This window comes from Zootermopsis nevadensis, unplaced genomic scaffold, assembly GCF_977971745.1.
Source record: "Zootermopsis nevadensis isolate Lab colony 2312 unplaced genomic scaffold, Znev_1.0 Znev_ptg000013l, whole genome shotgun sequence".
NCBI lineage: Eukaryota > Metazoa > Arthropoda > Insecta > Blattodea > Termopsidae > Zootermopsis > Zootermopsis nevadensis.
Window position 1 is genome coordinate 1,987,918 of NW_028259145.1, and position 16,305 is coordinate 2,004,222.

The 16,305-nt window shown below is 36.2% G+C and overlaps 1 protein-coding gene across 1 annotated transcript; it reads right to left on the reverse strand.

Annotated features, from left to right (window-relative positions):
* Positions 1–1,566: 1,566 nt before the first annotated feature.
* Positions 1,567–16,290, reverse strand: LOC110835545 (uncharacterized). Its single transcript, XM_022075856.2, has 10 exons — positions 16,115–16,290; positions 12,300–12,523; positions 11,195–11,341; positions 10,505–10,696; positions 9,344–9,492; positions 6,667–7,380; positions 5,153–5,371; positions 3,770–3,971; positions 2,519–2,722; positions 1,567–2,152 (listed from the first exon to the last, which is right to left on the reverse strand). The coding sequence occupies exons 2-10, from the start codon at positions 12,504–12,506 to the stop codon at positions 1,730–1,732; spliced, it is 2,457 nt and encodes an 818-aa protein (XP_021931548.1). The 5' UTR covers positions 12,507–12,523; positions 16,115–16,290; the 3' UTR covers positions 1,567–1,729.
* Positions 16,291–16,305: the final 15 nt, after the last annotated feature.

Consider the following 16,305-nt stretch of genomic DNA (forward strand, 5'->3'; position numbering starts at 1 on the left):
GTCTAAATACAAACATTGCTTTGTCCTTGGCGTGCTCTGAGGGACAGACAGGAAACTTTAAATGAAAAACAAAACAGAATTCCACTGAAACTGCAAAAGTCCTGGCAAGATGGTTCTGGGAACTATGTTTTCATCATGGATTAGCTCAATTAAGACAAGTTGTGGGGTGGGAGGAAATAATTGCTTGTTATGATGAAGGTGTTAGAAAAAAGCTCTTGTTCTGCACATTTTCCATATTAGTGATGTTAAGAAGTTGACAATGCCTATGATTTTGCTCTGCTATAATGATAACATTCATGTTATAGATCATATTCAAATTGTTCCAGTGGCGTGAATGTTTATGTGTAATTTTCTTTATTGCCACAATCCTTTTCATCTTATCACTTCTCCATTTTCAGGGTTTGGTAATGGAGCCATGGATATCCTTGTAAATTACTCTCATTGTTAGGTAAAAGACTAAGGACAAGAAAATATGAATCACAAGAGTAAATTTAGTAAAAAAAAACAAATTGTTCCTTAAACCCCTTTACAGTTAGTGGAGATATGTGTTAATAGACTGCTCTTTGCCAATAATCATTCTGATGTGAACATTTAGACACCCATACAGTATTTCAGCCCCACACAAATACATCCTTCAATTAAAATTTTAAGACCATGACTGCTGTTATGATCAGCCTAAACTATATGAGTATACTGATTAACAGCAAAGAACATTCACTGTTGTCAATAAAATGCTTGTTTTAATCTGTTAGAATGAGACAGTCTGATGGCCATTCAATTCTGAAGTCATTACCATCATTATACTAGTGCTATCGTTAAGATGCATTTCTTTATGTAACGTACCAATTACTTCTTTAGCACTCATTAGCAGCTTTCTTTTTTAAGTATATATGAAAGTAAAATTAAGACAGATATTGGACAGATATGGGGTCCCGCAGTGGCCGCACGGTCTGAGGCGTGGGCCTTGTGCCACTTGGTCACTGGAACCGTGGGTTCGAATCCCACTCAAGCCATGCATGTTTGTCCGCATTTTTCTGTGTTGTGCTGTCCTGCGTACAGGTAGAGGCCTTGCGACGGGCCGATCCCTCGTCCAAGGAGTCCTACCAAAATGTCTATAGATCAAGCCAACGAAAAGTTGGGACCCACAGTGCTCAGGCGCTTGAAGAACGGGTCGTTCCCAGTATCCCCAATATCCCCAGTATTGGACAGATATATCTAATCTTGTTTTACAGTGGATCATCATTAGTACATTCCAAATTGGGGTATTTTCATATTATGAGTTTTGTTTTGGTTATCTCAGTGAAAATCCTTTATTTTTCTGTTAAATGTTGTCCCACTAACCGTTTCATTTAAACATTTTATTTCAACAAACATGTTCAACATTAATTTAAAAACATGCCCTCATGCTGCTGACTGTTTAGGCTATGTATCCATTCTGAAGTATACTTGTGAAAAGTTAGCAGATACACATTATTAAAACCATTTACTTCTCCTATCCAGGTGGTTTTACTGCTGATGATACTCAGAGGATTAATATGGTGTGGTCAGGAATTCAAACAACATTACTGTTCCTCAGTACACTTTAAGATAAAAATAAAAGGATTAGTACAATTTTATTTTTGGTCCTAAAGTATTTGTACTTATAAAATTTCATTGTAAATTACAATAACTGCATATTATACTTATGAATGTCTTGCCAGATGTGTATAAAAAACAGTATTATTTATATTCATGACAGTTCATGAAGCACAAGACTTGGAATTTCCTCTGCAACAGTAGCAATGCTTGGAATTGTTATAACATTGTCAGAATTTATAATAACAATACTAGAAGCTTTCTCTTCAGGCGTATGTTCATTTTCAAAGTGGTGGTCCAAATCCTCTTTCACCTCATACATTTGTCCACACAATGGACAGGTGTACATAGCTGAATTGTCTCCTTCAGTAAGTAGCACAACAGACTTTCCTCGTTTTCCATGAGTTTTCTCATGTTTGCTGCAATCTCCTTTCTGCCTAAAGGCACGTCCACAGAGCCTACATGCATAGGGACGCTCATCTGTATGGGTGCGTATGTGTGTGTCCAGTGTGTCACGTCTTCTAAAACCTCTTCCACAGTGCATGCAACGATAAGGCCGCTCATCAGAGTGGACAACCTTAAACAAAATACAACAAATAATTCATCACATATAGCACAGAAATGTGTTTCTTTTTATTTATATATATACAGTATGTTGAGCATCTTGGAAATACTTGCAGTCCAGTGAAATACTGATACAATTTCAAAAGTGTGTCTACCAAAGAGAAAATTAAGTGATAACATACAAAAATATTGTAACTTACAGTAACAAGTATGAAACAACAAAGTAAATTTTATTATGCTGTGGGTCTGAACGTGTCTGTAATGCAAGTTCAAATGTTACGTTTTGAAATATCCAATATCAATCATCTAACCACATTATGGTTAAGGAAGATTAGTGGATATTAACAATCTGCTTTTAATAAATTCTTTTCTGACATACCTTGTGCTGATTAAGTGTTGCACGACATCGGAATGCCATCTCACACTGATCACATTGGTAAGGTTTCTCTCCTGTGTGTATTCTTTCATGTACAATCAAGCCAACGCGAGACTGAAAAGCTCCAGGACACATGCTGCATGTAAATGGTTTCTCGCCTGTATGTGTTCTTAGATGGTACTCTAGCGTATTTTTCTTGCTCAAAACCTGTAATGCATACGTAATACATCATTTCAATTTGAGCCCTTAACCAAGCTGCTGAATCTCATTTAAGTATGAAGAAAACTTCTTATACCATTGGAAATTTTGCTTTCTGCTTACAAAAACCTGCTGGTGCTGGTGGTCACAGCACAATTCCCCATTTGTTCTGGTTCACTTAAAATCATCATTTTCCCATGAACAGTAGATCATCAGTCACAATCATGAACTTTTATCAGCTGTATGTGTCCACAGAATCATAGAATGGGGACATGGAGGAAGGGAAGGAGAATTTTATGACACAATCTGTGAATGCTCTCTGTACTACCACCAAAAATAACATTTCTCCACTATATACAAAGAATGGGTAGTATACACACCAAAAGCACCACAACATAGATTTGTTTGACCAATGAATACCTCAATTCTAAAGGGTTTCGACGATGGTAGATTACACTTAAAATTCGTTATCAGGACTTTTTCCATCATCTATACCTTAAAACCCACGATGTTTCAGACGTTGGTTCTGTCTCCATCTTCAGGTGAGAGGTACCTACTCTGTTGGGTACCTTAGATAGAGCTAGTCTCCGAAATATCGTGGATTTTAAAGAATAGACTATGGAAAAAGTCTTGACAACAAATTTCAGTTAATACCTGTTTTGCCACCCCACTGCCATAAGAACTGAGCCAAAATAATTACAGTTGACCCTAACAGCAATGAAAACAAATAAATAAATAATGTAGCTGAGAATGTTTTATATAGCAAGAACTGTCTTGCAGAGATTGGCAGTTGGCAAAACAACCCTGTTCCTTACTTCCTGTTTGCAAAAAAGAGGAAGTTTGAAGGTCAGACTTCTTACGTTGCCCAATGGCTAACACAGCTAATTCCAACAATGTTGCCAAGTCTATTGCTGCATCTTGTATATTCTCATGTGTGCAGAAAGCACTCTGGTGGGCAGAATTTATATAAATATTTAAAATAAACGAGGTGCCTTCATAAACAAAATTTTCGTAATGTTACTTTGGCTATTAACACACAAATTCAATATAAGGTACCTTTCCACATATGTGACATGGAAAGCTGTTGTCTGTATGCATTGCCACATGACTTTCCAATCGCTGCTGTGTTAGAAACATCCTATAACAAATTGGACATTTGTACGATGATGATGAAGATGCTATCTCTTCCTCCTCTTCCTTTATCTGCTTCACTAAGAATGACGGCTTCACACCCAGCAGTTCCTCCCTGCTATGGTTCCTAAGGCAAAACCACAAAACAAGTACATATTTCATGTTAAAAGTACTGACTGCTCTGAAATGCAAAACTGATAACCAAAATTATATTTTTAAATCTTCAGTGCATCTCAGTCTACAAAGACATTCACACTTAATGTTTCCCACTTTATTATAGCCATCCTTCATTATATGTTTAATTTATGTGATCTTATCCATAGTATCTTAATTATATTTTCTTCATGGAAGCCCTCATTTTAAATGTTCAAATCCATATTATTAACCCTTTGAAGCCATAGCATGTCCCAATAATATTTAAAAACACGGTTTTTACCTCAAAGAAAACATAGCACATATCCGTTATAAATATCATTTGGTTAAAATTATTGTCGGAAATAATCGCGGTTTATTCTGAGAATCAAACAAAACCCATAAATACAGAATTACTGATTGAAGATGGCTGACTTCTGGGTTGTCCCATGTATTTGTCTGAGTCCAACTGTGATTATTAATAGTACTGGAAAATAAAACACGATTCTGTTAGTTTTAATTCAAGTATGCTCTGTATTGCGGTATTGTAGCAGTTTTGTTTCATGTGGATGTATAATTGCATTGAAAAATGAAATTCATTTCAATTGTACCAAGTACTGCACCAACATAATCCCTTGATCTTTTGAAGCAAATAATACTATAAAATTCAGTCCATGACTTAAAGGAAACACAACATTTCTCCATTGCAAAGATCATTTGGTTAGGGAAATAATTACTGTTTATTCTACAATACTCATGAATATAAAATGTTGAATAATTTATTGTTAAATCAGTTGGTTTTGTTTTTTATTTGTAGTGTTCTGTCTGACGACAGGTCCATATATTATGAACAGGATCCTTCCAACCTCTTCAGGTTGTCAGGGACCTGCTCATACATATATACATTCTTGGCAGAGATGATCAGAAGTGGTTTGCCATTGCCTTCTTCTGTGTGTGAGTGGAGTAATTGTTGGGATGCCACGGAGAAACCGGGGAAGCCCCCGGAGGAAAACTCTGTGATGCCTAGACCACGGCCTTACCCAACACAAGTTATAAATTTGAGCACCACCGGGAATTGAACCCGGGACCCCAGGCTTACAAGGCTAGTGTTCTGACCGCTAGACCACCGTGTTGGTACACACAGTTAAATGGTTAAAAAGAAAAAGGATTACTAACCTTCGATGACTTATGAGCTCTCCTCTATTTGAAAATGTCTCAAGGCAGACTCTGCATGTAAACCCTTTTTCTGATCTGTGTCGTTTGATGTGTGCCACAAGGTTCCTTTGGCGATTGAAACTGTGGTCACAAAGAGGGCTATTGTTTACTTTCCCACAGATACCACACTGAAACCTCTGTTCTTCAGTATGTTTTGGTTGTTGATTCTTCAGGTTATTCCTGTTTAACATTAGAGAGTAGTAAGCATTTTGAAAGGTTTACTGCTTGAAAGTAGCCAGATTTTTGTCAAGCCATACTCATATTTCTAAAATGTGTTAACCCACTAGGTCTGACTTGCAGGCCAAGTGAAATGTCAAACATCTACCCACTACTCTGACTCTAGTAGTCTTGGCCCCATAGTTGTTTGAATACAGTTACCAGACCATTTAGTGTACCCATTAAAGGACATAAAGGATCCATGGAGGTCAAATTTAGGATAAGAATATCTTTCAAAATACTAATTTCTAAAAGCCAATGCTCAATGTAAACATTAGATTTTAATGTAACTTACAATTCCAATCATAAAAATATATGTGGAATTATCGTTTCAGATAATTATAATGTAATTAACTTAGAACTGTGCAATTTAGGCAAACTGTACATTTGCTTCAAGTATTTTAGTACTTGGATGTTGAAAAGTAACAAAGGCTAATTGTACCAAACAATATTTCAGTACCTGCTACCTTGGATTACATGAACACAGACATGTGTGAACTAGGCTTTCGACATCTTTATACTGTACTACCTGTTTTGCAAGAGACGTTCTGGGGGGTCTACAGAAGATGTGGTCAACAGTACCTTTTTTCTTTGGTGCTTTGCAGTCAATATATGGTGGTAAGGTTGGAAAGTTTATTCTAATGGTCATGGTGATGGAGAGAGGGGATGCTGTAGGTATGTAATATGCTGATCTTTTTCAAGTATTAGTATCTTACAATCAATTCTGTTACATTATACTGCATATCATTTAGGTGAAAACGTTAGTTAACACTTGTGGATCGTACGTAAGATGGCTGAAAATTGTAATGGCAGTAGAATATGAGGTCAAGATAATGGAAAATTTTGAGAATGGATAATTGGTGACAGCCTAAGGTTATGGGGTACAGACTGACTAGTTGCACCAGCCTGACCTCAGAACTCTACCTAATAGGATTATGGAAACAAATTTATGGTGTCAGTGCTGTCAAAATGAGAAAAAGGGGTGTGGGGTGAGAGTGAAATTTATACATCAGTCTAACAGTTCAGAAAAACAAACAACCATTACATACTATTTGACAAAATAAATGTCATTTGCTTTAAAATTTCTGAAGTAATTTGTGAAGTTCTGTGAATGCACCAAACAAAAATATTTTGGATTATGCGTATTTATATATTATTCATGCATCTTATCCCCGTCATTACATCATTGGCCTGAATAATAGGGAGTTTACTGTAAAGTACAAATAATCTATGAGGGAGTAAGTGAATGCCAACACTACCTTCTCTGTTCCTTATGAACAGTTTTCTGGTGCTCCTCTAGTTCTTGTTCAGAATCAAACTGATTGCCACAGACAAGACACTGAAACTCCTGTAGCTGCTCACAAGCATGTTCCCTCCAGCCTTGTTTTGTAGTTGCCACATGATTGCACCATTTACACTGCCAAACCTTGCACTTCCAGTATTTTTCTCCCTCAGTCTCTGTTTCTACAATCACAGGACACTCTGGATTTGAACTAACATTTTCCGAAAGCTTCGTTTTCTTTGCAGGTTTTGTGGAAAACTCAGATTTGTCTTTTCGTTTACCATGGTCATCAGATTGGTCTGTGAGGCTGCTGTAATTTGAACTTTTCTCAGCTGTAACTGAATTTGCTTTTTCATTATGATGGCTTTTAACGTGCTCATCAAAATCTTCTTTCAGTTCATAAACTAGTACGCAGTGCTCGCAGCCAAATACTTCATTATTATGGACAGAACTTTGGTGTAAGATGAATTCATTTTTACCTGCTATACTTTCATCACAATAGATACACACATACTTTATTTTATCCCAATCTGCATATTTTTTAACATTGTCCTCATCAGTTTGCCCTTTTGCTTCCTGTTCATCAGTTTTCATAGTCTGTTCTTCTTTAGCATGAATCTCACTTTCCTGGGTCAAGGATGTCTGCTGATATCCTTTACCAGAAACTCCATCATTCTGTGGTTTCTTCACACTGAAATGATAAATAATGAATTAGCAGTTTTAGAGCTGGCCCTCCAGTAAAGTAAACACATCAGTACAGTAATATTATTCAAAGGATAAATATTGTAAAATATTGTTAGTCACAAAATTCAACTAAAACAGTTGCTTGCTGGCCACCCTCTCCCAGCCTCCCACACTGCCTGCTTGTGGCAACATAACTGCTGGTAATTTTAGTAATACTAGGGCAGAACGCTCCTTTCGGAGCTCCTCGGAGGGGCTGGTCAAGTTTTTATTGCGTTTTAAAATCTTAAGTAAGACACTAAACTCGGCATTGTTGTGTTCCACAACAATGCCGAGTTAGTTTATAGTTGACATTGTTGATGACGTCATTCTTTGACGACAACGGGGAATCACAAATTTTTATAGTAGAAAATAAATACAAGCTCCTGAAATGAGTGAGCTTATTGTTGAATTAGCATATTAGACCCTGACCAAGGAGTTGTCTGTCTGAAGCAACACTTCCAAGCCTCACTGTGATTACAGTAGTGTCAGAACTGGGCAGTTACTGACACGGCCAAGGGACTGGAAAGAACTATATTGCAACATAAAGAAAGCATTTATATCCAGATAATCAGGACTGTGAATTGTGAATTGACAGACATTAGTCCAGGAAATAATAAATAGTAATGATACAAAATAAATCCATCTTGTGTTTCAAACAAAGAACCCACTGACACATTACAATATGAAACAAATTCTGTAATTTCGATGTCAGAAGTTCTCTGTATGAAGGTTGTAGTGTATATAAATGTATATTCTGTATGTCTAAATGTACGGGACTATCTGTAAGGTATTGTAGATGCGTCATATTGTGAATTAATAGTATTAAAATATTTAAAAATAACCGTCAATCACAATAAAATTAAAAGATTAAAAGATTAAAATATCATATTATGTTCCCTATCGAGTACTCGATTTACATATGGAACTTACACAACATGTTTCGGCTATATATAGCCATCATCTGGTGTTTTGTATATAAACTTTTCACTAAATTACTTTTAAGGATTTTTTAATGATTTTCCTTATCTGTGTTATATGTGATTAAAATATTCCAGACAGAAGGAAATACAGCAACATTGTGGCAGGTAAGCTGAGCCTGTCAGTGCATATCGAGACATATTTGCCTCTATGTGTAGTTAATGGAACTAATAAATTGCTGTTACATAGTCCACTTTACAGAAACAGGTAAGCTGCTTAACACACAATCCATTTCATGTGGAAGTCAACAACAGAAAATGTGTATATCTATTAGTTTCAAGCACTTAAACAGAACCACCTGATGATGACCATTTAAGGTTGAAACATGTAGTGGATTCTTAATAAACATTGAAACTATTATCAAGAATAGTTGTGTAGACAGACTGTATACCTAACAAAAGATGGCCAGCTTCATACAAACTTTGGCATTCTCTGTCTTCAGAACCAGAGTTATAAAAGACAAACTACTTTATCCTTTTACTTTTGTCATGCCAACCTATGATTGTACCAAGTGTCATTCAAATAAAAATTTAACTGACAAAAACTTTGGTAAAGTTTGTTGATCTGGGATGGAATAACACGCATTAACAAAAAGATTTTCCAACAAGCAGTAGAGAATCCTGGGATCAAAATCATGATTTACATGCTCCCTTAAAAGCTTCATTTCTAAAAGTTAAGATAATTGTGAAATCGCCATTTTGAGGCTGCTACCAATACTTTAACATTCTGTTTTCAAAGGAACATTCTATAAGCCAGGGTGGCTCGGTCAATATAGTGACTGACTACGAACTGAGCAACTGGACTTTGATCCCTGATGGGGACAGGATTTTTCCTCCAGCCTCCTGTCCAATGAGTACTGGGGTCCTTTCCTAGGGTAAGTGTGGTCATGGCTGATGCTGACCACTCACCCCTCTCTAGTGTCAAGGTTAGTAATCAGCATAACTTTAGCTTACATTAGTGATTTTTGATTTGTCGTGTTGAGAACTTTATATGTCTTTCCTCCTGTTTTTAGAAACTTCATAGCCTTCTGCATTTGTGTATCAGGTGAGACTGTGTTTGACTTCTTCATTTTCAGCAAAATCACCTTGTAACCTGCCTTCACCTGAAATAAAAAACATATATGTATACCAGTTTTTTTATTTACAACACAACTGCACACCTGTAATTGCTTCCTTCTACATTGAACACATCATGCCAGAAAGGCATATCAGCATAGAGTAGGGCACCGCTTATACGGCGGGTTAGGGACCAGACCCCCGCCGTAAAGCGAAAGTCGCCGAAAAGCGGATCTTTGCCTTATTTCACTTGCAAATGCAAATCAAAGCCTAATAAGATGTTACACTATCATATAGTAAGTGCACAATAGCGCTAGGCCTAAGAAAACAATATGAAATTAAAATGAATATCAGTAATACACACATTGTCCTCAGCTTATAGTGATTGGTGAATATAAATTTGAAAATTGATATGCTTATAGTAGGAAGGATGAAGGAGATGGTGCATCTTCATCATCTGACTTTTCAACGAATCTTATTCGTTTTGGTGATGGTTCGGATGCCATAGACATGCCTTGTTCACGAAGTTTAATCATCTCTAACGTGGCATTTAAAGTAAGAGGCTTACGACTCCTCTTTTTATCGCTACTACCCTTAGACGCCATTGTAATTACACTGTAGTAACACAAAAATATTATATAAATATACAGTTTGTAATAACTGAAAAATTGACAGAAATACAGAGAGACGCGGAGCGCACAAAAGCTGTAAACAGACTGAATCAGCGACGAGAAAATGGCGCCGGACACACTTCTCTGACTCAGCTGTTGAGCGCCGTATTAGTGGAGCGCCGAAAAGCGGGGCCCTACTGTATTTCCATAATCATAAATACTCGTTCTAATAACATAAAGTAATGGGATGTATGTCATGCCAGAAGGGCATAATGCTGATTCTGCTCTACACAGAGATACGCAGTTACATTTGGGCATATAAACACTAATAAAGCACATTTGTCAAAGTAAATAGGCATAAGAATTTAGTCTCCTCTAAATAAGTTGTATTGTTGATATGCCTGTCTGCATGAAGCCCTTGATGTGTCTGATTACAAATACCTCCTACCTCAGGTTTTGCACCACTTTTCTGGTCTGCATTGTGTTTATCATCCAGTTGAGGCTTTTCTTCAGTTTCTTCTGGCTTCTCTTCTTTAAATCTCTTTGTGTCTGGTTTTATCAAATCATCTTGTGACTGCTCTAATTTCTCATTGGAATCAATTGAACCAGGACTCTCTGGTTTTGTGTATCCGTACAGTTCCTATAACCAAATTTATACATCCTTAATTGAAAACTGTTTTTTTTTAATAGCTAAAGAGAACTGTTATGCACTTTTCTGTGTAATAGTCCAAAACAATTCATCTGGAGGAAAGATGCAAAGAAGTACCTTGAAGCCTAGTTTCTTATTAATAATAAGGTAAGTCAAGTACGAAATCACTCTGTCTTTCATGCCTAATATTGTACAAATCAATTCATGAAACTAAGTAAAATGGCTGTCTCTGTAGGTTACCCTGGCTGCATTCATGCAGGTCCTTGAGATGATAAGAGCATTCAATATATAATATCCTGAAATATTATGTTAAGATTAGAAATTTGAAAAATATGGAACTTATATTTTGGTACTTTTGTTCAGAATGGGACATAATATTGATGTTCTTTCAGTTCAATTCCTTAATAATCACCATCAGGAACAACAGTAGTAGGCTGTGTGTGTTATCAGTCCTATATCATATGAACCCCAAAAGAGAACATGTTTTACCTCATCAGTTGGCATTACATCAAAGCCCAGAATACTCCGTAATCTGGCATCTGCATCCAAACAGTTGATCACCAATTCATGACATATTTCCAGCTTTGAGACACAGGAAGTACAGATATTAATTGGCAGTAAATCATCTTCAGTAACCTGTGCATAGGAAGTACATTCTGACAGTTATTCCTCCGTACATTTTATATACTAGTATCCTTAGCTGTATCTCACTACTTCTAAGCTGTTAACATGTGCCTCAAAAAGTTATGGTTATAAACTGTGATAAAATATAAATTATTTCCAGAGCTAAAACTCTATAGACAAAATTAACTACCCCATGGAAGATGTAATATTACTACACCAGATTTTTCTCATCTCATCCTTTGTTCAGTAATATTACAATGGCTACATTGTTATTACAGCATTGGAAGCATTTTTATCTTAGAACATACCATAAATAGTTTTATTCATATATTTATGTATTAATATTCCTGAAATACAGCTTTATAATAGTATATCTGAGTATCAAAATTAAAATCAGTCCCTTCATCATCATAATGTGAATAAAAAATCTTAAAATGTTGCATACCGTGCAGTGTTGAATATCTAAAATATAAAATTATGCATACAAACAAAACTGTTTATACTTTAAAGTAATTGGAATTGACAGAGAAAATATTTTGAAAATATATCTTCATGAGCAGCTACAATTATAATATCCCCATGCCCATTCAGTAATATCTAATATGTCGTATATATCATGCTTTAATTCTGAGATAGCCATTTGGACACAACCCACCCACTTTCAGCTGCTTGAGTAGCATGTGGTTTGTCTTAACAACGTACTTTCTTACAGGAATTAAATAGAAGACTGTAGCCATCCAGGTTCACTGTAATTTTATATTAAGAACTACTTTAATACAAACAATTAAGCTTTGTTTTTATGCCATATCTTGTAACGTGCTGTCATTATATACTACCCAAATACAAGCTACACTTTTTATGATTAGATTTTTAAGATCATGTCTCTTAATCACATGACAGCACTTCCTCTACCTCATTCTTTGCAACGCTAAGACTTCATACTGTTTGTCCCCGTAAAAAACAGTTTTACCATGATAGGCAGATGAGTGTGTATCTTATCGACCAGCTGAATTTCCCTTCCTCTGTCTCCAAAACATTGAATCATATCTTCACTAGCTTCAGCGCAGACTCGACATAGCTGACTTGCCAATAAAGCAAGATCCTCTTCACTGTCCCAACTTCTGCTGTCACCTTCATTCTGCGAATCTGAGTCATCCATTGAGCTTTCATCACTCATAGTGGAGTTTTATAAACCTAGAAAAGGTGTTAACAAATAATACCCTATAAATAATTCTGAGCTATTTACTTTCATCACACTCCAGTCAGATGTGTGAAATTGCCACTACACTGAGGCTCCATATTGTGAGCTTATAGAATAAATTAAACTAATGCAAGATACTTTTTAATCCCTTCTGTGCTAACATTTTCTCATGTGAAGACATCCTGTTTTCTGTTTTGTATGGGTGCAAAACATGGTCTCGCACTCTGAGGGAGGAACACAGATTGCAGGTGTTTGAGAATCGGGTGTTGAGGAGGATATATGGGGTATGGAGAAAGCTGCATAATGATGAGCTTAAGAATTTGTACTCCTCCCCCAGTATTGTCAGGGTGATTAAGTTGAGAAGAATGAGATGGGCAGGGCATGTAGTGCACATGGATGGGACAAGATGTGTGCATCAGGTATTGGTTGGGAAGCCTGTAGAGAAGAGACCGCTGGGGAGACCTAGACGTAGATGGGAGAATAATATCAAGTGAGATCTGTGGGAGATTAGAAGTTGAAGGAGACTGGAGTTTGTTGGCCCAGGACAGGGACTGGCAGAGGGCTTTTGTTAATTCGGTGATGAACCTTCAGATTCCGTAAGCCATCTAGTTAGTTAGAAGACATCCCATAGGTTTCCACTTAAAGAAGCTAAAGTGATGTGTGCAACAGAAAAAATTGCATCGTCAATAACTCTGGTATGTTGTCCTATGCTACTGACTATACAGTTCATCAGTAGTGCAGATGCTAGGTATTTTCTCACATGTGAATACCCTTGTCTGAATTTCCTCTCTGTTGTATAATAAAGGTAGGTATGCCATGAACAAAACAGCCCATAGTTATATATTTAGACCAAACAGTTTTACTGAAATCTTACAAATTTTACAAATGTAAGTTATTTCCATGGTACGTACATAAAATCACTTTTTCCCACCTATTTATAATAATAATTCCTTTCCAGAGAATTCAGGGACTACTCTCCCACACTTCCAACATCTGATGCTGCATGAATTTACATCCCTATAATATATCCAGCAAACTTATATTTTCATACTGCGGCAGTATGCCAGTTCACTGTGAATCATGCAGCAAAACCTCTTTTATGCAAATCTACCTTCCCTCATTACACTTCGTATTCTTCTGTATGATATATTATTATCGTCATCTTTAAGGATTGGTTCTGTAGAGATGTTATATAATTTTGGAAAATTAATATAATGGAATGGGTACCTAATAGAGTTCATATAGATAACGTTCTGTCAGATCCCTTCTCAGAGCACAGCGGCCTAAAACGGGATGTTCTGTCCCCAGTGCTTTTTAATTTTGTTCTAGAACATGGTCTCTTACCTTGAAGGAAGAACTTACATAGATTACAAGTGTTTGAAAACAAGATGCTCAGTAAGATATCTGGACCTAGGAAGGATTATATAATTTGTAAAATTATTTTTCATACTTGTATTGCAGAATCTGAAATTTATGTACATTGATATGTGAAATACGTTCTTGTACTTGTGTTGAAAGTTGTGAAGTGTATGTATATTGTATGAAATGACATGTTCTACATCCTTTGGTTGAGTCCTAAGAAGGATCTATGGAATGTAAATAAACTCTACTCTACTCTACTCTCTAGTGGGGTGCTGTTGTGTGCTGAGAAATACATAGAATCCCAAGGACACTTTGAACAATTACTGTGATATTGTTTTGTTATTAATAAGTGTGTGTGGGCTAGAGTAAAAGCTTGAAAGCACCTGTGTTGTTTGGAATTCTATTATGAATACTAATGTTAACAAATTGGAACACATCCATCAGAGTTTGCAGAAATTTCTTATAATTGTTAATTTCTTTGTGCCATTACATCACTTTAATGTATTCAAAACACCACACCTTACATGAGAAGATGTATCACCTTAATGCAATGTTCCTTATTTAAGTTTGCTTTGGTTTTAAATTCTGTCCTCCCACACAGGAAATTTTGTCTTCAAGTCCGTACTCAGTATCTCCGACACTTTCATATTTTCATTGTCAGCTCTTTGATTACAAATTATCTTATTCTTAGCATTTGTCCTGCTTTGGCAGGGTCTGCTTTTTTCCTCTCTTTTTGGGGGTTGTGTGACCTATTTAGACACATTTGGTAGAACTCCTTGGACAAGTGATCAGCCCGTCGCAAGGCCTCTACCTGTACAACAGCACAACACAGAAAGACGCGGACAAACATCCATGACTTGAGAGGGATTCAAACCCACAGCCCCAGTGTCCAAATGGCACAAGGCCCACACCTCAGATCACACGGCCACTGCGACCAGCCTTTGATTAAAAATTATGCATCAGCTGCTATTATTGTCTGTTTGGACTCTCAAATATTTAAAACAAAAACTTTCAATCATTTTATTGGACCCAGAACATTTGGCTTCATGAAAAGTGTATCCACTGAAGATGCAGCCTTCAAAATAACAGACAATATGCTAAAATCCATTAACCAAAAAAATGCATGTTGTTTCACATAAACAGTGTTTTCACAACAGCGTGTGGAATAAGTCATACAAATATGATACACATTATATTATAAGTACTATCCATACTATTATAAAATTTCACATAATTATGTCATCTCACTGAACATGTGTATCCATGGAATGTAATGAAGATCTATGAATCTAAATAAATAAAGAACTGGATTGAACAAAGTTATTATTGTTGGTGTTACTGGTCTTGCACTGCTCCTGTAGTTTTTTAAACAAGGTTCAGCTATTCTCAGTATGTCATAAGTTGTACTATTCTCTAAACATTAAGGTTATGAGATCAAGGAGACTGCTGTTATAATGTATACCAAGTTATAAATAACTGGTGTTCCCACAAGAAACAATTACTTTCTTGGTATTCATCATTAAGAGATTGATAAATGCATTCATATGTTGGTTTATTTGAATTCAGAATACATTATACCATATTTTCTATTTTGACAATACTGTTAGCAAACTGTTCCCTTTCCCCTACTCCCATGTCTTAACTTCTCAACTTCATCATTTGTATCAAAGATAAATAAGCTAAAAATTAAGGGGTTTGGTTTGCTACTATCAGTCTAAGAATTGTAAAACATTAACACGTTTCTTTAATTGGATTTAAATAACTAAGAAATAGGTCTGTGAAGACTGATAATCAAAGTGCGATTATAATAAAGCTTAATATTGTGTAGGCCAACGAATGTCGGGGGTGAAATGCGTTGGTGATAAATTTAAATTTTCAGAATTTAGGACATTATTACAATGTATTGAATTTTCAATACTTCTATTTGGAACAATAACCATAACGACAAAGTACAACCAAAACACTTCACCCAAGGTTATGGGCAATCATTTTCATGGAGGCCCAGAGATGGTTACAAAAAGTGCACTATACAAAGATTTCGACACATGGAAATCGGCAAAGATTTGATATGCCATTATCATGTCACCCCTAAAACAGATATGAGATAATCTTTGCTGAAGAGATTCTGTTTACTGAATTATTGGTCGACGGTTATAAGCCGTGTAAGCAGTCTTTGCAAGCAGTGATAATAAGAGGTGTAATAAGTCGACTCGTAAACTCACCTGCGAGTACAAGTAAAATGCAGAAAACCGGTGTATGTTCAGTATGAAAAACAAATCAATTCAACAGTAAAATGAAGCCGATTAGCATGAACTGACATAAAATTACACAGATTTGAACAAACCGTGTAACGTATACAGACATGAAGCGGGAATGCTTTTCATTGATACTCAGTCGCTAGACATCGCAACTC

Coding starts and splice junctions, on each gene's coding strand:
- LOC110835545 (XM_022075856.2), bottom strand. CDS start 12,506: ATGAGTGATGAAAGCTCAATGGATGACTCAGATTCGCAGAATGAAGGT. Junction 11,342..12,299: donor ACACTCATCTGCCTATCATG/GTAAAACTGTTT, acceptor TCCTATGCACAG/GTTACTGAAGATGATTTACT. Junction 2,153..2,518: donor CAACACTTAATCAGCACAAG/GTATGTCAGAAA, acceptor ATTTTGTTTAAG/GTTGTCCACTCTGATGAGCG.